This window comes from Phytophthora ramorum (genome assembly GCF_020800215.1).
Source record: "Phytophthora ramorum isolate Pr-102 chromosome Unknown Phyram_PR-102_s0003, whole genome shotgun sequence".
NCBI classification, from domain to species: Eukaryota; Oomycota; class Peronosporomycetes; order Peronosporales; family Peronosporaceae; genus Phytophthora; species Phytophthora ramorum.
The window spans coordinates 1638945-1664031 of NW_027150649.1; the positions used below are offsets into that span (position 1 = coordinate 1638945).

At 52.6% G+C, this 25087-nt stretch overlaps 7 protein-coding genes across 7 annotated transcripts; 1 reads left to right on the forward strand and 6 right to left on the reverse strand.

Annotated features, from left to right (window-relative positions):
- Nucleotides 1-713: 713 nt before the first annotated feature.
- On the reverse strand, nt 714-4289 carry KRP23_3692 (Protein FAN; the record flags this gene model as incomplete). The annotated part of the gene is made up of 8 exons (XM_067888576.1): nt 714-966; nt 1035-1242; nt 1315-1757; nt 1819-2356; nt 2427-2592; nt 2684-4019; nt 4087-4133; nt 4206-4289. 8 exons carry the CDS (start codon nt 4287-4289, stop codon nt 714-716), a joined length of 3075 nt encoding a protein of 1024 aa, XP_067747806.1.
- Nucleotides 4290-9281: 4992 nt separating this feature from the next.
- On the reverse strand, nt 9282-9613 carry KRP23_3693 (U6 snRNA-associated Sm-like protein LSm6; the record flags this gene model as incomplete). The annotated part of the gene is made up of 2 exons (XM_067888577.1): nt 9282-9307; nt 9385-9613. The coding sequence occupies 2 exons, from the start codon at nt 9611-9613 to the stop codon at nt 9282-9284; spliced, it is 255 nt and encodes an 84-aa protein (XP_067747807.1).
- Nucleotides 9614-9705: 92 nt separating this feature from the next.
- On the forward strand, nt 9706-12237 carry KRP23_3694 (DEAD-box ATP-dependent RNA helicase 24; the record flags this gene model as incomplete). Its single annotated transcript, XM_067888578.1, has 3 exons — nt 9706-9975; nt 10079-11874; nt 12138-12237. 3 exons carry the CDS (start codon nt 9706-9708, stop codon nt 12235-12237), a joined length of 2166 nt encoding a protein of 721 aa, XP_067747808.1.
- KRP23_3695 (uncharacterized protein) lies at nt 12039-12293 on the reverse strand (the record flags this gene model as incomplete). Its single annotated transcript, XM_067888579.1, has 1 exon — nt 12039-12293. The coding sequence occupies one exon, from the start codon at nt 12291-12293 to the stop codon at nt 12039-12041; it is 255 nt and encodes an 84-aa protein (XP_067747809.1).
- A 458-nt stretch (nt 12294-12751) lies between these two features.
- On the reverse strand, nt 12752-15277 carry KRP23_3696 (Serine/threonine-protein phosphatase 6 regulatory subunit 3-B; the record flags this gene model as incomplete). Its single annotated transcript, XM_067888580.1, has 2 exons — nt 12752-14978; nt 15096-15277. The coding sequence occupies 2 exons, from the start codon at nt 15275-15277 to the stop codon at nt 12752-12754; spliced, it is 2409 nt and encodes an 802-aa protein (XP_067747810.1).
- A 3587-nt stretch (nt 15278-18864) lies between these two features.
- KRP23_3697 (uncharacterized protein) lies at nt 18865-20754 on the reverse strand (the record flags this gene model as incomplete). The annotated part of the gene is made up of 3 exons (XM_067888582.1): nt 18865-19265; nt 19339-19412; nt 19493-20754. The coding sequence occupies 3 exons, from the start codon at nt 20752-20754 to the stop codon at nt 18865-18867; spliced, it is 1737 nt and encodes a 578-aa protein (XP_067747811.1).
- A 484-nt stretch (nt 20755-21238) lies between these two features.
- KRP23_3698 (uncharacterized protein) lies at nt 21239-22951 on the reverse strand (the record flags this gene model as incomplete). Its single annotated transcript, XM_067888583.1, has 1 exon — nt 21239-22951. One exon carries the CDS (start codon nt 22949-22951, stop codon nt 21239-21241), a length of 1713 nt encoding a protein of 570 aa, XP_067747812.1.
- Nucleotides 22952-25087: the final 2136 nt, after the last annotated feature.

Genomic DNA, 25087 nt, shown 5'->3' on the forward strand with positions numbered 1-25087 from the left:
AACGAAACATACCGCTGATTCTGCACAACTACCATGCACAAAATGTTATATGTCGAGGGCGAAAAGACATGTTCTCCGGTGGTAGACGCTCTATTGATCGTAACGAAATCAGTGTACGATTTATCTCCAGCTGGTTTGAATCCAGGCGCTGCTTGTTCAGGACTTGATACTCTTGCAGTGGTAGGCTTGCTAGATCTGCAGACTTCGTCTACATGTTTTCCTTCAAAAAGCTGAAGTATTTGACGTATTGCAAGTACTCCTTCGCCACCTGGAGCTGGTCCAATCCCTGTCCTTCACGCTCCACTTCCCTCATAGCGTTGGCAATTCTCAACTTTTGTGCGCATTGCTCAGCGGTCTTGCTTTTTCTCATCATTTTACCAAACATCAGATTGCAAGAGTAGTCAAACCTCTTTCTTCGGAATCATCCGTCTTCGTAGGTCGTGGGGTGGGTCCTCAGAGATTCGGGCCTTCTATCTGAAAAGAGGTAAGATAAGAGAATCTCCAAAGATATCGTGAATATAGTATACATGTACTGAAATGATGCGACCCAATGCTATCTTGTTACTAACTAGCACAGAGACGACGTCGAACTGCTTTGCGCGCAGAATAACAAAAACTTACATGGAAAACAGAATTCTAAGCACAAATGTTGACCTGGTGTGTATCAACTCGGAAAAGGCTAGCCAGCGCTACGCACCCCTCATGATCTAGGCCTAAAAAAAAGCTGGGAGGCGTCCGCGGGACGACGACTTGCGGCGCAATTGCCAGATCCGGATCCCTCCATCTGCAGACGCTGACACAACCGCCAAGCCCTGTGAGCTTACAGTTACTGCGGACACACCTTGTGCGTGTGCTTCCGAAATCTCCAGCACCTGCTCTTGACCAGTGGGTTCGTCTAGCTTCCAGAACAGCAGCTTGCCGGTTGACGTCCCTCCAACAGCGTATTCGCCGTCCGAATCGAAACACCTGCAAATTAAATCCACGTTTGATGAGCGACAGATAAAATCAAAGCACTCAAAATGAAGCTGACGTACCGGACAGGATCGTCAGCATTCACGTTGACTGTGATCATTCTTGTGCCGTCAATCTGATAGACAGAAAGTTCGTTTGCCATGCTCATGCACGCAATTGTGGATCCTCCAGCGCAGAATGTCAAGCCACAGATCTCTGCACGCTGTACCGGGCTAGCAAACAGCTTGCGTATCAACTCGCTCGTGCGTAAATCAATCAGGTACACAACTCCTGGAAGCATTCACACCGCATGCGTTAGGACCGAACAGACCATGACTTCATAGACCTTCTCTATTAGCGTACCGTTTCGTGTTGCTGCAGCGCCCGTGGAGCCATCTGGACTTACGCACAAGCAGACTACCGACTCCTCGCACTCCATGAACGTTGACAAAGGAGCAGTAGCAATTCCCTTCGGGGTATAATGCCACATTTTGATAGAGCCATCCCAAGAGCTAGACAGCAGTCGATCTTCAAACACGCAAATAGCCGAGAGACCATCATCATGTGCTGTGATCTGGTCGATTACACGTCCAACATCCATGGAGTACATGTAAATGCAGTTGTCCCACGATCCGATGAACACATACTTCTCATCGGGCGACACGTCACAGCACGACAACGCCAGATTGCACGACAAGTTACGTCTCAAGGTGCCATCCAGCGTGGCCGACACCTTGAACGTGGTATCCTTCGACGTTGAAAATAACGCTCGGCCATCCTTGCCTAGAACCAAAGAAGTAACCTCACTACAGTAAACAAATCCCAATTAGAATGAGACGAAGAGCAAGCATTTAAAGAAGCACTTACCCAGCATGCAGCATATAGCGCGCTGATGGCGCCCAGGCGGATACGTCGCCGTTAGTTCCAAAAGTCCAATTCCAGCGCTGAGATGCTTCAACACTCATTCGACGTCGGATCTGTGCTGTAAGGCCTCCTACAAAGCGCTGTGCCTGTTTTGGTACGGCACCAAACGATCGAGTTCGGAAGCCAAACATACTTCGTCGGTTCCCTGATAGAGAGCTCTCGTCTTCTTCATTCTCCTCATACGTGCTGTTCTGCCCAACATCACTATCGTCTCGGCTTCGACTTTCATCGGAAACCGCAGAGGATGATTCGTTTTTGGTCAGTTTGGCAGGTTCGTCCAACTTGCGTGGCAAGGGCACCAAATCAACCGTTGCAATATCCACTGCTTTTCCAATATCATTGCGTGAAGGGTGAGCACCACAAAATAGCAGCTTTGGCGTTTGTCCAAACTCTTGAATCTGGGCTTCAAATGAGCACTTCTCCACAGGGTCTGTTATCGTCTCAAGGTCAACGGATCCCTCGTACGACACATAATAGAACACTGCAGCACAAATTCTCTTTCAGATGCATCCATATCGCTGCAACCAAACATATATACACAAAAGACTTACGGTTGTTAGCTTCAATTGCAGCCTCCCCTCGCTGCTTGCAGCCAAAGATCAAATCGATCCACTCGTGAAGGTGCTCAGACACGTATTCGCTTTCCAAGGCTTCCCGATTGATTCGGACAAAGGTGGACGGGTTAGATGCCCACGCAGGAAGCTCCACATCTCCAACCTACCGTCAATGCAGATAACAAAATTAGCATACTAAATAGTCACGATTGTTGAGATCGAGCAAACCCAGTGAAGTCCTCAAAGGGCCGTACCCTTGTCAATTTTTGTGTGGTGCCCAAATCGAGGTTCTTTCCGTTGCAAAGCCACTCGTCGGGTGGTAGAGAATCATCGAAGAAAGCTGGGATGAGCTCCTTAAGGTCGGCATGGTTCGTATTGCAGCTACTCCAGGTGCTAAGAATGCTCTGGAAGAGTCGATCCGGAGCGTCGAACTTCCCGTTTTGAAGACAGAGCATGCATTCAGGGGCCATACGCACAAAATAGTAGAGCACATATCCTGGGGTGGAATAGTGCGTTCCATACAAAAAGGGAGGCGGCAACCCTTCATCCTCCATGTCGCGAGGCATCGCTTCAAATCGCGCTTTATAAAACTCGAGACGTTCTTCATTGAGCGCACCGATGGGCTTCGAGAGATCGCGATACACAGCAGGGTCCGACAAATCTATCGACGAGCTCTGGTAATCGTTCAGGATCCACGGGAATACCGGATACTGCGTCAGGTCGTTCTTGGTGCGTCCAGCGGCATTGTTCAAATACACTAGATAGTCGTAGTTCGACACTTCGCGCTGCTGCCATTTGCGTAACATCGACTCTAGATCCGTTTGCTGCAGATGTTTCAAGTCTGGTTGGTTCACCATCATGTCGTACACATCGTCACGGTCATGGTGGTTTCTGAAGCTGAAGAAGAAGCTTTCGCCGTTCTTGAGGAAGATTTCTAGTCCTGTCTGTTTGAGCATATGACGTCTCTTGTACAAGTACTCGATCGTATTGTACGCCCAGTTCAGCACGGGGTCGCCCACATTGTTCACTTGCGCCGGCTGGAAGTACAACCGCTGGTTCGTCAGCATCAGGCAGCCCGGGTACTTGAGCAACGGCACAATCCGGTCCACCAGCTTTCCCTTCGTCAACAACGGACGTTCCCGGAAATCCACCAGCAAACTCGAGTCGAATTGATCCGTTTGTCGCGGGGCGAGTACTGGTTCTAGCAGTGCCTCCTCGTCCACTTTGTTCATGATACTGTCCTTGTGTGCGAGCTCCCAAATCGGGCGCACGTTTTTCAAAAACTCCTCGATTTTGGAGTGCAGCAGCGAGAAAATATATTTCTCAGGGACCCCAGCAGCGTCCACGAGCTGATCCGCGGTATCTTTCTGCACGTAAGGGTGGTCCACCCCTCGCTCCTTCATCTCCAGCACCGAGGAGACCTTAAAAGTGAGGAAAATGGCACAATCTCCACACTCTGGGTGGTCATGCAGCTCCGCCACGGGCATCTCCTTCATATCCCGGAAAAAGAACCTTAAAATGGGTACATTGCTGTCCTGCGGCTCGAAGAAGAAGCCTCTTGTGCACATTTTGAGCCTCCCCTGTACCTTGCTGCATCATCGAAATGATCAATACCCAAATATAGTCCATATTTTACATGCACGTAATTTTTGTATACCGGTGTGTGTCGGGATTGGGCTCCAGATAGCGATGCACACTAAAGTCCTGTGACCAAACACGACAAAAAGGTACCAATTAGAGGCATTCGAGGCGGAAAAGAGGGTGGGGGCTGCGTACATCGAGGAAGAACTCGCCGTCCTCGAGTAGCAACAGGTTGAACCGCGCCTGCGCGCTCTTGTAGCCAAACTTGGACGCGAACATGGCGCGGCGAGAGCAGCCGCTGATACAAATGAGATAAATGTGCGCGGCAGATGAGTACACAAAGTGAACACCAAATAACATGTGACTTGAAGTGAGTATGTACCACTTGTCGTTTGTATCCGACAAAAAGTGAGCAGATTTGATTTTACGACGTATTCCACCGAGATGGCTACATCGCATTAGAACATGGCTACAAAAACTTCAACAAGAGCGAGATTTCCGCTTCTGTTTGAGATCTCTTTGACGGGAAGTGCGCAGCCGTCCACGTTCGCTCTAGGATATTATTTTGTGTTGCGAATCACTGCCAGGCGATCGTTACGCACGCCGCAATTAGAGATTCCATTCATCGCCAACGATGTCCCAGGCATCAGGTAGCAGGGCGAACGTATTGGCGGGGAGAACTAACCAGACCCGACCGCAGAGTTCACGATGGAGACGTCTTCGAAATGCGTGGAAGTCACTTCAGGTCGGTCGTCAGGGCTCGTACTCCATCGAACGCTTGGAAAGTCTCGACCACTACATAAAGACTACATCACGAACGCGAGTGCTGCTTGTATGTGTACTTACACCGCTGCCTTCTTTACTGGTTATCATAGTGCTGGAATGTCTGCCACTCAGACCGCCGTCTGAAGGTTGGGCAGCTAATTGGATGTTTTGGATTCGACTTGCTTGCACGATATTCACGATGACATTTGCCGGGGTGACGAAACTCGCCACCTTCGTTCCCACCTTCAATGCTCCACTATCGAAAAGGTTAATTGTGGCGTTTGGTGCAAGTGCGGCCTACGTAGCTACTGCTCTTGTGGCGGCAGATGTCGTGGTATTTCCGATACCGATGTTGTGGATTCTTGGAGGTTCGTTCATGTCGATTTATGTTCCAGTAATGTCACTTCTAGTGTTTGGCTACGCTCCATTTGCGAAAACTTCACCTTGCAGACAAAGTTTGCAGCGCTTCTTACGCTACTTTTTCTCTTACATGACACTAGCCGGAGTATTTCCATTCTACAAAGTGCTGTATGAGTTTATACCTGAAAAGTATCGAGGGGCAGTGATTGTTGTATTGCCCCTGTGGCGACTTGCAGCAAAGCAATTTATGGTGAAAGCCACACGAGAGCTGGAAGACTTCATGCCAGAAATTGTTGCCTTCACAGTAGACTATTTCAGCGCGCTGTTTGTCTCTGTGTGCATGTCGACCTCTGGGTCGTTTGAACTCGCAGTGCTATTCATTGCAGGCGACGTAGGGCAGTCATTGGTGGAGCTGTACGACGTGCGCGAAGTATCGAGGTCCATAAAAAACCTTTTACGGCAAGACTCTTCACATACACTCGAATTGAGCAGGGCAAATGGTGATGATCTAGTGTCAATGCTGGTCAATTTGGCTCGAGAAGCCACCGATTCAACACGCTTGTGGGCGTGTTTACCGCATCCAATTTCAGCACCTCATCACGGCCGGCTTTTCCGAAAGGCATCTATAGTACCGGCATCTAATTATCAGGCAGCTTTGACGAGGCCAGCATCTGCAGAGACCTCGAACGCAAGAGGTAAAGCAGTCGAAAATAAGAGCAGAAAAAGTAAGCGCGCCACATCCGCTGAGAGATCAAAAAAAGTCGTCGAGCAAGGGCTGCGGGCTCTTTTTCATTGGGAATATGTTGCTCTTGTTGAGTACGTCGAATGCATCGTCCCTCTGGTGTTTGTAGCTTATAAGACAGTTCTTCAACAACTTCCAAATGTTGTCCATTACCCAGGCGGTTATGGTAGCTTCAAAGCGGACTCAGCTATGAGTATTTTGTTATTTGGAGTGCTGGAAGTAGGGTCGTTCCTGATCCTTAGCTGTTTTCTGTTGCGAAAGTTTTCATTTTCTCCGCTGTACCAGCTTGCATTTGTGCTCGAAACTCAGATGTGTTCTATTCAGACAAAACTATTCATCGAGACCGTATTACTACTGCAATACGAACTCGCGCATTTGGGTAAGTGTTTCCTCATCAGGCTGAAATTGAACGGTTGGGAATGTTTGACAAACATTTTCTTGCTTGCAGGGACCGACTTCAGCTTTCGATTTGAATGGCTTCAGGGCAAGCGTTAAGAACTGCTCGCTAGTACAGTCGGAATGACAGATATTACAACAGAGTGTAGTGATTCGGGGACCCTCCCGGGGGATCCGCAATTCTCAACTCCTGCCTCATAAATGATACTCAAAGTTCGGGAAAAGTTGAATAAATTAACAATAGTTGGTCCGAGAACCGAGTGCGCTGCGCTAGTAGTTCAAGAATAATTTGCTGCCCACCAAGCGACCTAATACTGTAGTATAACAGTTGTGTTCATCGCTGAGGTTGATCAAAGTTTTGTTGCTAAATGTTTGTACATGTAGATTCGTTTCAAGGGACTGCGAGCAACACGAGTAGTAGCGTCGGGGACTCAAAACAGATTAGACCTCATATGCTTGCTCCCAGCAATCGTTGTACAAGAATTTTTCGTTACCAAGGCAATTTGATGCGGCTTAGGTATCTGCGCTTCCAACTGCTTGTGGATGCAGCTGAATTAATACTTGAGAAGTAACTTGCAGTCCGCCGAATGTGTTTCTCTCTGTGTTTTCCTCCTGAATACTCCGGGCATGAATAAGCGACTGGGGGCCAGAGAAGTACCAATTTAGCGTCTAACTTTGTACTACACGTAGACGTGTGCGGTCGTGAAGTCAGCGGCGAAGCCGTGAGAGCTGAGGCATCAACAACGAAACAAACGCCACCACGTACGTCGAGATGGGATCGGTTGGAGAAGAAATGGAATGAAATACACGTTGGTCGGCAGGGCTCGTACTCTATTGAGCGTCTCGAGTGTCTGGATCATTACTGTAAGACGACATCAAAAATTTGAGTGCCTTCTTGCCTTAGCAGGGGCTCTACTGCTTGAAGTGTTGTCATTACGCTACCCGTCCGAAGGGTGGTCGGTCAACTGGGTATTCTGGCTCCGCTTACTACTTATGGAGTTGATGTTGGGCATTTGCGGGGAATTCACAGGTGGTATCTTTTGTTCCGGGCCTCAAATTCACATTCTTCAAAAAGGCAGCGATTGCTGTCGGTACGAGCGCTGCCTACGTTGGAACATGCCTGTCCGCAGCGAATTGGATCGGCTTCCCTGTGCCCATGATGATGCAGTTTGGAGTTGTATCGATATCAATCTATGCCACGCTGATAACGAGGATTGTCTTCGGACTAGCGCTGATTGCGAAGGACATGCCTTTCAAGCAAGATTCCGACATATTCCACCGGTTCTTTTTCGCTCATATGACTCGCATCGAAATATACCCTGCTCTACAGCCACGTTCTTATCGAAGTATTGTGGTGATCATCTTGCCACTCCGGAAATGTATTTGTCTCATAAGAACAGCCGCCAATCCATTAATGCAACTAGAAGTAGCACCGATCTGTTAGCGTTGACGATTGTTGTGGTTCGAAATCCTGAAGCCTACAACGTCAAATTCTTGCAGAGCGCGCGGCTTTGGTCTTGTCTTCCCCATTCAATTCCAAAAGAACAACTGAGGCATCTTCTGGTGCTAGAAGCCACCGGCATGTGTGGTCAAAGAGATATTATCTGTTCTAGAAGGACCCACAACCGTCAGCAACGGCAGTCTCGCATATTTCAGAGGTCGAGTGTGATGTTCTGCTGGTATTCGTGACGTACCAGTCGGTGCTCAGGACATTGGCGATTGTTATCTACTGCCCAAACATGGGGGACGTTTCCTCTGTTGCTTACCTGGTAGTGTTTGCCATTCTGGAAGTTGGGTCATTCGTCTTCTTCAACACACACTTGCAGAGTAAATTCTCGTTTTCTCCGCTGTACCAGCTCGCTTTTGTGCTTGAGACGCAAGTTTGTGCGGTAAAGCTCACCTCTTCGTGGCTTTAATCATTTTGCTGCAGTACGAGCTCGTCCATGTGAAGTTCTTAATTGTAAAACTGCTAGATGTTCTAATTCGTCGGATGAATCGTTTAGGTGCTGAAGTCAGTCTCCAATTTGAATGGCTTCATACCAAGTTGTTTTACGAAGAAACTACGAGCCACACCACTACAAAGACCCAAACATCAACTTTGGCGGTTCGATGGACACGTCTTGAGGAACCAAGGGATGGTACCCGTGTGTGGTCGTGTATTTTCAGGAACCCAACGGCATCTCGTACCTCGAACCCGGACTGGAAAACGAAGATCATGTCCTGAACAAAGCAATGAAATCCCAGTCGAGCGTTATCGATGATTATGATACTATAATAAACGTACCGAGCGATCCAAGAAATTGGCCCTTGAAGGGCTCCAGCTTTTGTTTCAATGCGAGTATTTAACTCTGGTGGAGTACGTTGAGCATGTCGTTCCGCTGGTATGTGCACAAATTGTTGCTCAGGCAACTTCCAAACGTTGCGTACTACCCAGACGATGGCATGCACTGGGAAGGGGCCTCAGTTGCGTCTTTGCAATCTTGGAAATCTGGGTATTGTCATTCATATTGCAAGGAAACACACAATACCCAACTTTGTAGTCCTGGGCTGGAACAGGTAGATCTACACAGAACCTTGAGAATTCAAGCTTCGATCTGGGTCGTGGACGCTCGATTTTATACCGAATCCGCTCTGCCGAATAAAGTGCCAATGTCGTTTATCCCTGGTTAGATCCTTGCGATTTTGAAGGTAGTTTTGCATTGTTGCAACATACCAACATATTGCAGAGAATACTGCATAGTATATGCATACTGCAGAGCGCTGCAAATGTTGACGGCAACAGCAAGGAACCTATGAAATCCTTGCCAATACGCAGTACTTTGAAGTATTTTTTTTTCCATCAGCGGTGCAGCTCATTGAGAGCTTCAAGGTCTGCGATTTGATAATCACACCAATAAGAGCTTGTACACCACCCCCGGCTACGGTAGCAACCACTGTCATTTCGGCTGCTCAAGTAAAGTCATTCACCGCCTTCGATTGTGTGTTACCATTACCGCTAGCTGCCTGTTTTACTTGGACGCCGAGATGTACAGCACTGTCGTAAAATGAATACACAAAATACCGTATTAGAGCGCAGTCACACATAAAATACGTCCTCGACCGAATCCGGACCATTGTTGCCGCGGATGAAGCAGTCCCCGTACTGGGCCTTGAGCTGCCCGTTCGAGAACTCCTGCGTCTGCTCCATGGCGATGTTCATGAAGCCGTCCAGACAGGCCAGCACGCCCTTGTACTCCACGCCGTTGTTGAGCTTAACGTCCACGGGACGGCCCAACACGCCCTTGAGGAAGTCGGACGGCGTCTTCTTGGTGCTCACCTGCTGCTGCTCCTGCTCCGCCATCACTATAATTTGCTAATTGGGGAGACAACGCACTTAAGCGGACCCTCAGCCTACGCATTTCTGTATTTACGTATTTTATGCCATTTCGCAAAATGGACCAAATGCAGCGCGAGTATCTTCGCGGCGCGAGGCGGAAGGCGGACTATTTTGACGAAGACAGCGGGGATGAGCGCCCGCCATCCTCAGCTGCTAGTGAAGGCAATGATGAGGACGAGGTGGATCCGTTGGACGCATTTATGCTGGGCATCGACGCCCAAGTGCAGCAGCAACGCGCCGCGCCGGCCAAACGAGTGGTCGACAAGCCTCAAGTGCTCAACCACACGGACGACGGCTCAGATGGCTATTTAGAGGAGCTCGCAAGGGTACGTAAATGCGTTTTTTAAAAGTTGGATATGTCGTTGGTGGTCTATTGTGTTGGTTTGCACACCAGGGTAATGACTAATATCTTGTATGTGTATTATACAGAGTACCAAGAAACCTCGCGTAGAGGTGGGGGGAGCCGACTCGGACGAAGAAGTGTACGCTACTGCCAAGCAATTGGACGGGAAGGACGCGACAGATGAAATGGCCAAGAAAGTGATGGAAGTTTTGACGCCAATTGATCATTCGGCAGTGCAGTACGAACCTTTCCGGAAAGTTTTTTACGCTGCTCACAGTGAGACTGTAGCGCTGAGTGACCAGGAAGTGGCGAAAATTCGCTCCGAGTTGAGTGTTCGAGTGGACGGAGCTGTAGTGCCAGCTCCAGTGAGGTCGTTTATGCACCTCGGTTTTGATAGGAAGATGCTGGGGATGCTCATGAAACTCGGACTGGAAGCTCCGACGGCGATTCAGGCGCAAGCGTTTCCTGTGGCTCTTTCGGGCAGAGATCTCATTGGCATCGCCAAGACAGGTTCGGGCAAGACGTTGGCATTTACGCTGCCGATGGTGCGGCATGTGATGGATCAGCGGGAATTGCAACGTGGTGAAGGGCCTATTGCTGTAGTGCTGGCCCCGACGCGTGAATTGGCACACCAGACGTATGTGCAATCGAAAAAGTTCCTTGGAGTGTATGGGGCCTCGTGTGCGGCGATTTACGGTGGAGCAGGCAAGTGGGAGCAGGTTCAAGCACTACGGAAGGGTGTTGAGGTCGTGGTTGCGACACCGGGGAGACTTATTGAGATGATCCGCAAGAAATCGGCTCCTATGAATCGTGTGACCTTCATGGTCCTTGATGAAGCTGACCGGATGTTTGAGATGGGGTTTGAGCCCCAGCTACGCTCTGTGATGGGTCAGATTCGCCCGGACTGCCAAACGCTCATGTTCTCGGCCACCTTCCGCCGACGAATTGAAGCGCTGGCATTAGATGTGCTCAAAAACCCGGTGAAGCTAACCATTGGCCAGGTTGGCCAAGCCAATGAAGATATCCGCCAGATTGCAGTAGTGCTACCGGGGCATGGAGCAAAGTGGCCGTGGTTACTGGCACGCATCCGCAGCTTAGTTGAAGAAGGTCGTCTGCTGATTTTTGCCGGTAGTAAGGCTGGCTGCGAAGAGTTGGCGAAAAACTTGGCAACTGCTTTCCCAACTGCACCAGCACTTTGCTTGCATGGCGATAAGACGCAGCAAGAGCGTACAGAAGCGTTGAGCAAGTTCAAACTCGGAGAATGCCGTGTCCTTGTGGCTACTGACGTAGCTTCCCGTGGACTCGACGTCAAGGATGTGAAAAATGTGGTAAACTTCGATGTGGCGAAAAATATCGACACTCATGTCCACCGCATTGGTCGTACGGGGCGCATGGGGCTGGAAGGTTTCGAACCTGGCACAGCGTATACGTTGGTCACCCGCAATGAGTCGCAGTTCGCAGCTCAACTTGTTTACAATATGGATGTGTCGGGGCAAGCTGTCTCAGCAGAACTACTTGCTTTGGCGAAACGGGATTCGCGTTTTCGTCGTGGAGGGGCTGCAACTCGTGCACTGTCAGCAGGTAACAGTGATCGTGGTGCAGAAAGCTGGCAGAATAACTCTACAAGCAAGGGATCGTCACTTCATCCACATTTGACTGGAGGGACAGCAAAAAGCGAAGATCGTGCTCTCGATGTAGAAGATGCTGCGGAGTTGGAGCGGTGGAATGATAGCCGGCGAAAGAACAAGGCTGACCAGCGCAAAGGTTTGGGCTTTGCAGGAGTTGGTAATGGCAAACCACCAGGAAGACTTGATGGGCTGCGAGGGTTCATGAAGGCATCGGTGCCTGCTACCACTTCGCTGGCTGCTGCATTTCACTCAGGGTTTGTGAAGTCAACGTTGGGGGCTGATGCATCTGCGCAACCTGCACCTGCACCGCCAAATTCCTCGGCCATGAGCTCATTTGCTCCACCTCCACCACCGAGGAATATGAGCTCATTTGTTAAACCGTTGGTCCCGGCAGCACCAGTGCCCTTCAAACCTGTTGCTAACGCGCCCCCACTGCCGGCTCCACAACCAGTACAAGCCCATCCAAGTCTTTTTGCCACCATGCGCGTTCCGTCGCCGCCTCCACCTGCTGTGGTAGCGTCCACATCCGAACCTCAATCACCTCACCGAAGCTCCGAGAGTCCGCGTCGCAGTACGTCAAGGTCCAGGAGTCGTTATCGAAGTCATCGCTCTCGTAGCCGCAGTGATTCAAGATCAAGAAGTCGGCGGCGGCGCAGTTCTCGGTCAAGATCATCCGAAAGTGGTCGAGGACGTCGACGAAGATCACCTTCACGCGATCGTCGGCGTCGACGCAGTTACAGCTCTAGCCGAAGTCGGAGTCGCAGTCGGAGCCGAGGACGAAGCGGTGGCCGAAATCGTCGCCGACGTCGTTCGCCCTCTCGATCGCGCTCGCGGTCGAGGCATGAACAGCGAAGACGTTGAAAGGGCCACTCGAACTGAGGCTCGTACAGTAGTAGCCCAAAGGACAAAGTAGTGAAGTAGTACTTCGAAGTAATTGATCTGCTCGTTGTCATGATATCGAGTTGCTGCATTCACTCGACGAAGGAAAACGAGAACACAAGAGCTGATGAAGAAGGCTTAACAAAACTATAGGGAAACTACATGATACTGGGGTGGCGGCTTATTCATCTGCCGAGAGGCGATCATCACGTGGCTGCGCCCCATCAAAGAGCGAATCTATTGTCTGTCAATTCACGCCTGCGCCTCCGGGGCAGCAGCATCCTCTGGAGTTTTTTCTACCGCAGCTGCCTCTGCACTAGGAGTTTCTTCGGAACTGCTAGCAGCGCTACTCTCCTCCGTAGACTCGGTCTTCGTCTCCGTTTCCGGTGTAGTAGTTTCCGACGTCACGGTAGACTCTGCCGTTGTTGTCTCCGTCTCCACCGCCGTCTCTGTGGCCGTCTCCTCAGTGCCAGCCTCGGTGGGCTCAGCAGCGGGGGCTGCAGCGGTCTCAGTCGCCGCTCCGGCGACTGGCACAGCCAGGTCTGCCGTGGTCACAATTTCCGGCACTGGCTCGTTATCGTCAAAATCGTTTTCTTCCATCCCGGGAATTGGCTCGAACGGAATGTCCTCGAACGTGTCCTCAAATTTAGCCCAGCTGCCGCCAGACTCGAAGTTTGCCCAGCGATCAGAGCCTGCACCTCCCTCGCTACCCTTAGGGGCGCTCTCCTGCCGTGCAAGCTCCTCCTCGTCCTCCTCCTCGCTACTGCTGCTGTCGTTCATGATTTCGGGAAGCATAGGTGTGTCGCCATCCTTCACATCGAAGTCCGTATCAAAGCCATTAGGGTCGGAGCCGAAGCCTGAGGCGCCTAGCATCTCGGCAAATTGTGCATTCAGCAGCTCATCATTCTGGTTGAAGCCCATAACAGAGTACGGGTCCTCGCTTCCCTGATTAACCGTTACGCCACCAAGAGGAAGACGCTCACGTTCATAAATGGGGGCCAGCACCTTAGTCGATAGCTCTTCCCACTTTTTCCACGTGGCCTCGTCCTCTTCGAACAACTCCAGCACCGTGTCTGCGTGCCGCATCTCGTTCAGCGAGCCCTCTTCGTTAGTGCTTCCACGCACATCCTCTAGCATCGTCATAAGCATGTTGCAGATTCGGTGGAGGTGGCCCACATATCCAAGCGAAAAGCCCTTAGCAGCCGCCGTAGCTTCGTCGTTCTTCTCGTGCGCCTCAATGATACGCGGCAGCAGGCGCGCCTCCTTGACTAATCCTACCAGCAGTTCGTGGCTGCCACTTTCTAAGATGCCGATCACCATGCTCTCAACGTCTGCGTGCAGCATGTTCACCGACTCGAACTTGAAGAACAAGTCCAGGCAGATCTCAATAGCGTGCTGTTCAAGTAGCGCGATATCCACCTTCTGGTACTTCGACTGCATGAGCAGCACAACGAGTCCGACCATCTTTAGTCGACGCAGTCCCAGACGCGGGACCTCCTGGTGGCGCTGGTTACGGATGGTACCTGCGTCAGCTCCGTCAGCGTTCAGGATCGCGCAAATCTGCGGCAGACGTTCAACGGCGCAAGCGATAGCGGGTGGCATCTCATCCGTCGCGCAGTACTGCGCGTTCGTCGCACGCGATAGCAGCGCACTCAGCACGGAAATAGCACCTGTCATCGACGACACGCCTGGGCCAGCATCCTCCGCCGGGACAGCCAAGATGACCAACTTTTCCGCCACTTCCTTGGTCTCCAAGTGCTCCAGCAGCGCAAACGACACGGGGGCGCTCGAGCTGGCCGGTGACGCCGGGTCGCTCTGCTGCGCGCGCGTTCCGCAGTGAATAATGTCCACCAGCACTTCCGACGCGTGCTTGTGTGCGTCACTGTCAGCCTCCGGGTCGGCCAGCGTGTTTAGCAGCAGGTCCACGACGGTAGGCTCCGACTGCCACGTCAGCGTCTTCTCCTTGGACGCGGTGGGTGTCCCACTGCCACTCAATCCGTCGTCATCGTCCGCTCCGTACCACGAGTTGGACGGCGGGAAGCCCATCGACATACCGGGGAAGTCCATGCAGTCGTCCATGTAGTCCGCCTGGTAGGGCTGCAGCAGCCGCTTGAGCAGCTCAGCAATGGAGAAACTGGCGGCGTGGCGAGCAAAACCCGCCAGCAGCTGCTCCGAGTTCTTATTGAGCAGCGCCGTCATCTCCTGCGGCTTCCGCACCATGAGCATCGTCACGATCTTCTCAAAGTACCCGGCCAGCCGCGGGTCCAGCGGCCCGGTCTGGTACAGGAATTCGAAAAGGGTTTCGACGGTTTGGCCCTGGGACGAGCTCACGAGCGTCTCCGTGATGCTCGTGATGTCGCAGCAAATGACCTCGCACGCCATGTACGGGTACTTGAGCGTGCGCAGGTCGTCGGAAGCGTCCTCGGGGCTGCGCACGACGTACTCCACGAGCTTGAGCACGATGCCTCCCTGCGAGAGGCTAATAAGGGTCGCAATAAATAAGGGCCCGCATCAAATAAGAAAAGTGTGTCAGGTTCGAAAAATACACGCACTAGATTCGGGGGGAAAGGTCCGAAAATAATAAAGAGAGCCGTACAATTCCAGCAGCTTGGTGTTGCGCGTCTTGACCTCCTGCACGAGTTCGTCCTCCTGCAGCACCTGCTCCAGCGTGAAGTCGTCTTTCTCCAGCAGGTCGTTGAGCGGGCTCGAGATGTTGAAGAGCGACGAGCCCTGCGCCCACACGCTGCCCTCGTCGGCCATGGCGGAGAACAGCGACATGGTAGGTCTCTCTCGGAAGAAGGAGCGACTCGGGCTCCGCTTGGTTGTGGGCCGGAGGTTTCTTCTTCCCTGGTGTGTGCGCGCCGCCACCACCTTCCCCCCCCCCTCGTGCGACCCGTTTCTGTGGGGAAAATGAGTGCCTTCCATAATTAGTTTGCACGATTTGATAAAATCAAGTGAGATTAACATTATGACTGCTGATGTGGGCAGCGCTAGATTCTCCGCAACACTGGGGCTGGGGGGCGGATCCGGCCCGTGGATTGGCAGAAATTTAGCCCGTCTGTTTTTGTCCAACCACACCACGCGCGTGTTGGTGCTTGCTATTTTCAAGGCTCGGCCATGACGCCCACACTATTATAATAGTGGCGCCGCGATTTTAGATCCGGAGAGGCTGCGGGATTGCGATGTGCTGACGCGTGGTGATAAGCACGAGAGAGAGAGCGGGGCGGCACTGCCCGCGTGGATCTCTATTGCACTGTACAATATAACACTGCTGGAGAAATAAGGTTGTGTGGCGCGTGCCTGCTATGATAGCGGGCTGGTGGCAGACAGGCACATTCCGACCACCAATCGTGGACCCATGGGACAGAACAGAAATATATGAGTCTATATGTGAAATTACTACAGTTTCAGTGTAAATAAATACTAGTAGGTAAGCTTGCGCTGAACAATGTTTCCTTTGTATAGTAGTTCATCTCGAAGCTCCCATCAGAGCGAGAAGCCACGAGTGTTAGCGGTTGCTTCATGTTTGCAATCACCACTTATAGTTAGTTTGTAGTCAACTTCACAAACATGGTCCGTGAAACTATCGCTTGACAACCGCAATCGTTCCCCAGTTCGTATCTACCAAAGTGGGGGTGATTCCGGCTTGTTGATGATGATACGCGCCACGGTACGAGATTCCAGTACCTTTCGAATGAAATCATTTGAAGGTGTGCGGCTCTGGGCTTGTCTGCGCTATCCTCTTACGAAAGAAATAGAGACACAACTCAATTTACTAGAAGCGTCAAGCGTATACGAAGCAAAAGACGAACCTGTCACAGAAATCTTTCCTCGAAGAGGACCCAACGTGCATCAATTACACCGTTAAGGTTACCAAGAGCCCCGCATTAGTGCATTTGGCTGGTACTAGAGTACTCATCACAAGGTCAGCAGCTACACATGAACAACACGATGCACATTCGAGGCGTGCCGAAAGATCGAGACAGCTGCTGGTGCAAGGCCTGCGACTCCTGTTCCACTGCGAGTATGTGGTGTTGGTCGAGTACGTCGAGTGCGTCGTTTCACCTTTTAGTATTCATCGTGTACAGATCCATCCTCGAGCAATTGTCAAATATCGCGTATTATCTATTATCCGGGTGGCGCTGGCAACTGGACCATGAATACTGCAACTGCCGTTCTGATACTAGCTGTGTTGGAAATCGGGTTCTTCCTCTTCCTTGACGCCTTCTTGCAACGAAAGATTGCGCTGTCGCCTTTGCACCAGCTCGCGTTTGTACTCGAAACCGAAGCTTATCCCGTACAAGCCATTGTTTTTGTCACGATCCTCATCGTATTGCAGTGCGAGCTCCAACATTTCGGTATTCATTTGCTTTGCCAGTTTGATAACAAATTGGTCGGTCAACATCTAACTTTTGATCTGTGTTTGACGGAGCAGGTGCAGACTTCACTCTCCGTTTTGAGTGGCTTCAAGACAAGTAGCAATAATCGTCAAGGTCGCCCTAGAATTGAAATGGGGTTGGTGTATCTCACCCGTCAAAGTATTTGCTGCTGGAAACGGCCAAATCAGCTTTTTCAGGCATGATTTCTGCTTTAGTAACCAGAGGAGAAACCAATTGAAGTCCTCTAACAATTCGTGTTTTTATTCTACAGAAGTTGATGTCAGCTTCCGACTCGAGTTGCTCCGCTATAGTGCAGTACCTTTTGTATGTTCTTGTCTCTGGTCAAATACCGCGTCAATACCAACCAAATTATGAAGACGCAGATCCAGATACGGCCACGAGAGCCGTGAAGATGGGTTTCTGTTGCGCAGCATCAAGAAGTACTTGTCGGACAAGTTGTCCTCTATGTTTTCAGCTGTTTTGCGCCATCTTTTCGGAAACTAAGCTGTTATTCTCATGCTGCAGATTCGCCTTTAGTCCAATGAAACATTGGAGTGTCATCCCGTCAGATCTTAACGTGATCTCAGTTGTCAGCAGAAGCGCCAAAAGTTGCTGGACCAACGTCAAATCTCTTAAATAAAGGAAGTCGTCATACTTCACTTTGGGCGCGTCTTGAGGAGACATGGGACAGAATCAAGTTGGTTGTCAGGGCGTCGGGCGCCTCGACGCCTAAACTGATTCTGCAAAACAACATTGAAGACGCGAGCACTTTGTGCAAACTTGCTCACCCCGATACCCCATTAATGTTGCCTTCCGAAGGATGTTAAGCCAGCCGTGTGTTCAGGCTGCGCTTGTGTTCGACCAGCTTGTGCTAGGACTCGTAACATGCTCAACTCGTCAGGTTTGTTTCAGGTCTCAATTTGTCGTTATTCAAGAGGCTGATAGTATCGTGTGGGTCAGTATTACCTTTGTAGTACCCCGTCTTGTTGCGGCCAACTCGATTGGATTCATAGTGCCGTTTAGGACTCAGTTTGCTCCTATTTTCGCTCGGATTTTTACACCGACTCTGCTTTGGCTGGTGATGAAGTCAGCTATGTTGCTGAAGAACTCGCCTTTCAAACGAGGCTCAATCAATTCTTCGCTGTACTTTGAAGTACTTCAGTATATGTGAGTGTACCGATGAATATCGAGATTCGGTGATCGTTATTTTACCAACTGGAACTCATTGCGAAGCACTGCACACATGAGCTAGAAGACCTCACGCAAGTGTTGTGGCATTTTCTGTGTCTTTTAACAGTAGCCTCTTCATTTCTGTGGTGAATGTCGACCAATACAGCGGTGGAATTTACGACGTTGTTCATAGTCGCAGATATTGTGCGTTGATTTCGTTAACTTCGAGGAATGCTAAAACCCTGTTACAGCTTCTCGAAGACCGGCGCAAAACACAGAATCATTGCACCGCAAAAAGCTCACTTGGTTTCACCTTTGAAGACGACCGACTTGCTGGTGACGTGACAAGAAACCCCAATGTTTTTAAAGCAAATCTCTGGAGTATGCACGATTGTGGGCCTGTCTGCAGTGTCAACTGACGTGGAGGTGGTTGATTCTCTCTACAGCCGCAAAACACGGCGAGCAATCGACCAAATTGGTGATCCAGGGTCTTCTTCACCTACTATTTCATCGTGATCGTCTCTCTCCTCTACGTCGAGCACAAGTTCGCCCTAGAGCGTGTGTAGCCTGGTGGGGCCGGTGTTTGGCGGTGCTACCGTAGAAGTTGGAAAATTATTGTTTCTGGGCGAAAACTTCCTGGAGGTTTGCCTTCTCTCCGTTTTACATGCTGGTGTTTGTCCTTGAAGCCGAGGTTTATCCTGCGCAAGCGATTTCCGCAGTTGTACGCTGTCCATCTAGACCAGTATTGCTTTCGCAGCAAAAGTAATTGATAAACTATCACTAATTCGCGACGGTTTCTTTTCGGTTTGCAAGTCGTCATTTTACCCAGAATGACGATGCATTAGCACTCAATACAGGCAACTGAGTTGGCTCTAGGCGTTCTTCAATTTTCTTCACGCAACCGTGATGACACATGCGCAACTCCTCGAATGTTGCTAATATCGGATCCTTGAGCGAGAACAAATTGAATACGTCACGTCCAGACCGCTGTGAGTGAGGAGGAGGAGAACATCGACAGGCACCGGAGATTATCGATTCGCTCAGACTTGTGTGCAGTTTAGGCTTCAGAATCGAGAAGAAGCTGCCTCCTCGACCGGCTTGCGATCCATTGCACGCCTTGGAGCACGGAAACCCCTCCATATTGAGGTCGCCGAAGGTCACGTAGGCGTTTGACGTATTCACTTGACCAGAGCGAGGAGTCGTGAGACCCCATTTTGCTGTGCATCGTAAAACATCAAGAAAATCGTGAGTCTGGGTTTCAAGCACAAGTTCATCATCAGCTCTGTCTACCATGATTGCCGTCGGGTACACGTCCGCCAACAAGTTGCCAGGTAAAGTTTGTACTGCCGTCGCTCATGTGCCAACTACAAAATGAACAACAAGTAAACATCTCAGTCTCAGCAGCTCACCGATTAAACACGATCAAGTAGAGGAGTGCACGTACGAGGCTTGAAGTAGATTCTCGATGTTGTACGGTGCAGACCCATCCGCATTCAATTCCACGCCTGTAGGTGGATCGTTTAGGCAAAACTCGTGTGGAGTGTCAGTGAAGACGTCTCCTGCACAAATGGTAGGGATGCCGTAGCTGCCATCCCACCACGAAGCAACACTCACGTCCGAATCTAGCATCTCTGCAACCAGAGCCCAAGGCGGCACAGCAGCCCGTGGGCTCTTCACGAGTACCAGCACTTCTTCATCATTGATGGGTGATCCATTGTCGTTCAAGTCCTCGAGGTGTTGGCCCTCCTTCATCGGTTCAAAGACAAAAGGCTTCTGCATGTGACTTGTTAGTCCTTCATCAACCGACAACTTGAGTTGAAACTCGGCTTTCATCGGGTCCGCTGGCTGCTGGTGCGGCAGTTCCGGGTCAAGGAGTGCGTGGTAAAACGCCGAGGCGCTCGTATTCTCCTGCTTCGCCCCATCAGCAAACAAATCTGCACTCCCCAAGAGATCATGCAGCGATCCATCCTGGAAGAAGTTGCTCGAGCACAGTCTCGCGAGCTGCAGCTTCTCTCCGAGCTCTCTCAGTTCACTGTCCTCCAACGACATGGCCAGCATGTGCTGTGCGAACTGCACATTGTCATCTGCCTGGCACCCAAGTCTCACGAACGAGTCGTTGAGCGTCGGATCCGGGAAGTTGGGCGTCGACGTCTGCAGGAAAAAGCCGCCACTGCCGTCGTCTTTGAAAGCCACCGCTCCTTTGGCATGGGCACTGAAGAGATCTCCACCTCCGCACACCCGTTTGCCTTCATCAAGTGTCCCTGAAGGATGAAAAGCTGCAGCGATACCATTGAGCTGGTCGTTAAACAGCGCCCAGTACGGATTGTTGTCTGTCTCCCTCTGCTTGAGCGTGTGGCTCACCGGGTCGTTGCCTCCTTGGCCCAGACAGTCGTAGCCGATGTCCCGAAAATGTCGGAGCTCGGAGTTCCTCGAGTCTGCGTAGAGGTAGCAGAGTCCCGACGCTCTGGTCTCGAGTCGGGGCCAGCCAGCCGTGGGCACGTTGCTGCAGTCGGGAACGGGACAGTCGCACGGCGTGGGGACCACGTGCGCCTCCTTCTGCACATGACTCGGCAGCTTGAGCACGGTCCACCATGCCACAGGGTGGCCGAAGCCGTCCAACGCTCGAACAGTGCTAGCTGCACTATGCACCACTCTACCGGCCACCAAAAGCAGCAGCACCACTCGAAGCAGCATGGTAGTCGTCATGGCCGCTTCAATGGGGATAAGACGCACAGAGGATCTGGATTGGATCCCTAAAGCAGACAGGCTTTGCACCCACAACTGGCCCCGACGAAACGCCAGGAAGCCCAAAGATATCAACACTTTCCCGCACCGAAAGTGTTTTGCTATCCATCATGGGCGGGCTGGCTGAATGCGCGCTCGAGATGCTGTACATACAACATGTATTTCAGATTAAAACAATAAATACCGAGACTTTTATTTGACGACGGGGTCCTTACATGCGGACCTAGTGCTTGGCTTTCATCAACTCACAAAAATCGTATCTACACAGCACCCTCTCGGGGCTGGTAAGGTGTGCTGCGTCGCTGCCCAACGCGCGCTCGTACTCCCCGAGCGCGCGCTTCATACCCGGCAGCACGCGCAGCGGACGGCACGCTCATAAAGAAAATAGACATCGTCAGCGCGACCCACCCACTTGTCCGCTTCGCTCGCGTCCGTGGCCGCTCATTCAGATGGGAACGGACTGGGGGACGCCGCTCATGGGCTTGAGCATCTTGCTCGCGCGGTCCGTGGGGAACGCCGGGCGATCGCTGCTCATTTTGCGCTTCTCCCCGACCGAAGGCTGGGTCTGCTGCTGCTGCTGCTGTTGCTGTTGCTGGGGCTGAAGCTGCTGCTGCGGCATCGGGTAGTGCATCTCCGGCGGCATCTGCTGCTGCTGCGGAGGCATCTGGTTCATCATCACCTGCGGGTGTGGAAACGTCGGAGGCAAGACTCGCGTTTGGCCGTCGTGGTGATACGCCGGCGCGTACATCTGGTTGGACATGGGGTGCGTCGCCATGACGTTGTGCATGATCGGGTTCGAGTTGTGCTGCAGAAGCTGCTGCGGCGGCGGCGGCTGCTGCATGGCCGCCATGTCTGACTGCCCGGTCTTCTGGGCCGCGTCGGCCGCGCAGGACGCCGCCTTCCTCTTCTGGCGGGCGAGCACGCGGCTCGATCCCACCTCGAAGGACGTCGACATGCCCGAGCCGATGCACGCGTAGTAGCGGCGGTCGCCCGCCACCATCTGCACGAAGGCCTCGAACTGCACGTAGTACTTGACGTTGCGGCGCTTGCACTTGCCCTGGGCCATGTCCTCCGTGTACTTCCAGACCTTGGGCTTGAACTCGAAGCACGCGACGTTGCCGTCCTGCTGCACAAAGTCCGGCAGCCGCTCTCCAGTGATCCACTGGTCCTTCATGGAGTCCATCTCGTCCATCTCCACGGTGCGGCCTAGCATGCACTCGCGGATCACGGCCTCTTCAAAGGCCACGGGGATATTCTCGAGCGAGTGGACGCGCCCTAGCAGCACGAGGTCGTCGAACGTCACGTTGCTGTTGAGCGTGACTTCTGTCACCAAACTGCCTCTGCACTTGCCCCACATGAAGTCGTGCTGCTTGAGGTCTTCAATCTTGATGGCCGAGTAGTCGCCGAACACTTTGCAGCTCGGGAAGCACTGGAGGTTGCGGCGTCCGTTGCGCCAGTACTTAAGCTTCAGCGGAGTCTTAACCTTGATCATGGCTTCCTGCGCCGTGCCGGAGCTGCCCATGGGCGCTCTCTGCGTCGCGACTTCCGCGTACACGGAGGGCTGCGGGTACGCGTCCACCTCCTTCTTGGTGGTCACGTCCAGCAACGGCGGGAACGAGTGGCTCGTCGTGGGCAGTGGCAGCATGGGGTTGTACATCTGCGTGGACCTGGGGAAGTGCATGTCGTGGTGGTAGCTCCTGGGCTCCGGATACTGCGGCTGCGCGTACGGCGCCATCCTCGGCTGCGCGTAGCCCGCGTGGGATGCGTACGAGTCTGCATTGTTGTTGTAGTGCTGCGGGGCGCTGGATGTGACGACACTCGACGTGGCCCGCAGGCCGCCGCCACTCACGTCGTCTCGGAGAGGTGGCGAGTACTTGCGCGCGTACTCGAACGGCAGCGGGTCGGCCGCGTAGTCCTCGGACGTGCTGGGTCCAGGCTTGGCGACGTATTGCATGGAGGAGGACGTGGAAGGCGAAGGATACGGGGCCGCGTACTGCTGCATGGGGTTGCTGCTGCTGGCGTAGGGCATTTGGTAGACGCGGTCCATGGGCTTGACGTCGTCTTTGGGGCTGCGGCCTTGCGGCGGCGTGAGCGCGGCGCCGGCGCTGCTGGAGGACGGCGGCGCGTACAGCTGGTTGAGCGTCATGCCGATGGCCATGGGGTGTGGGATGCGAGACCACGTGACACTGGCGCCTACTCTCGAGGGGCGAAAACGAGAAATGAGCGATCGGACTCGCTGCGACTTGCTTTGTCTACTGTCGAAGGGTCCGCCGCGGCTGTGTCCCACTGTCTGGGTGAGCGCAGACAGCATCTCCCCTCGTTGTAGGGATGTAAACTTTGAGAAAATAGTACTGTGTCCACTCGCTACAAGGGAACATGAGTAAGATTGCCATGCATCGCTCAGCTGCGCCACACGCAGCGCCTTCCACGGAGAAGACGCCGTGCTATCTGTGCTGCAGCTAGCGCCGCTGTATCTACCGTCAGTACCAAACGCCCTGCTTCCAACCCAGAGCTGCAACAATCATTGTCTTCCCAGTTGATAGTGCCAAGCGAGACCCGGTAGTACATGTGTAGTGGCTACTTGCACAATGCGCCCTGTCTGTCGTAGACTTGCGTACGTGCGCAGAAACGGTGCATGCGCCCGTCGCTGGTCGTGCTGGTCGCTGATAGATTGAAGAATTTCAGGGTGAAATGGTTCCATACTTTGACAAGAGTGACCAGTCTCCAGCCAACTGCCGCGTTGCAGAAAGGGCCCAAAAGTGATTCGAAGGCAGAGCTTTTACGGGCGCCGATTGCTGCGTGGCGCTTGCCACAGCGACCCGAGCGAGGGCAGCGTGATGCTGTTGCTAACAGGCCATCTGCATGTCGGGCAAGATGCCTGTTGCCACCGCGGTTTGCTCCTGGTTTTGCTGTTGCTGTCCGCTGCTGGAGCTGCTCGGTGTAGTCACCAAGAGTGGCGCGGAGAGTCAGACTCCAGCTACTGAATTATAGTGGGATCCGATGACACAGGACAAGTCGTCAATTTGTAGCGGACTCAATGCCGGCGTGAGCTATCCATCGGTGCGGGTCCGCGAATGAGCCATCGGGCGCGACTGCGCCCAAGAGTAAGGCACAGCTCACAGCAGCCACCCGACACGTATCCTAGCGGCTCCGTCGCGATTTGATGCAGGGCTCGCCATCGAAGAGAGAGCGCGGTCGACCGCCAGCACTCGCGCGCGTACTGTACCGTACGGCCAGCTTCAAGCAGGACCGCGAGGGAATGCCGAGTCCAAAGCGCGACCAGCCTCTGCTGGATTTCCCCGTTTGCCCGCCGTCGCGTCGACGCGGCTTCCATATTGACGGTGTTGGGGAGCGTCCTGCATGGGGGCTTCTTGCTGCTAGCAAGTTGCTAGTGCTGCTGCGATAACATCGTCGCTTGCCGGCGCGAAACTAAATGCCGCCACTACCACTACGTCAATGCCTGTGGGAGCGGCTTCAGCTTTTTGGATTTGTCGCGATAGTCGCATGCAGGTCCCACGTCCTCGTTTACAGTTTTGCAGGCAGAGGACCGCAGCAATGCCTGTTATCCAGTTGCTGTCAGCCACGCTGACCATAGCGCGCGTTACACAGCCTTATTCGCAACGTTGCGATGGCGCTGCTACAAGTAGCATGCGGCGGAGCCGCGGGGTCATTTTCGCCGCCCAAGTGGACGGGTCTCTGGTCCCGCTGCCATGCCAACACGATGTGCTGCCTTCTGGCGACTTTGGACCGGCTGGTCGCGCCTTTCATTAGCTCACGGGTGCGTGTGTCGTGAGCTGGAGGAAGTGACTCCGCGGTCGCTGGTCTCGCTCGCTCGTACAGCGGCAGCTGGGCCCGCGGAGCGAAGGTCATCACGTCGCGGCGTGACGGCGGGTGCTGCCACCATTGGCTAGGTGTACGCCCACGACAGCAGCCTTCCTCGCGTCGCCGTGCTCGCCTTGATGGCAGCTCACCTCACGCTCGATGAGTACATGAATAAGGAGTGGCATGCAAATAAGGGGGCGGAAGAAAGCGGGCAACGCTGCCTGGCCACGTGTGCCATTGCCCGGTCTATAGGAATGGCTTGATATTAATAGTGGGATGCATGGCCAAGATGTCCTCGACGACACTGCAACGAGTGTACATCATGAACAGTACATGCATGCACATGTAGAAGTCCTGGTTGCAAATGCACAGCAACATGCCTCGATTTCCTTGATAAATACTTCGAAGTGGACGCTCTTCATCGCGGGGCCTGCAACTTGCAATAACAACGACTACACAACTACACACGACT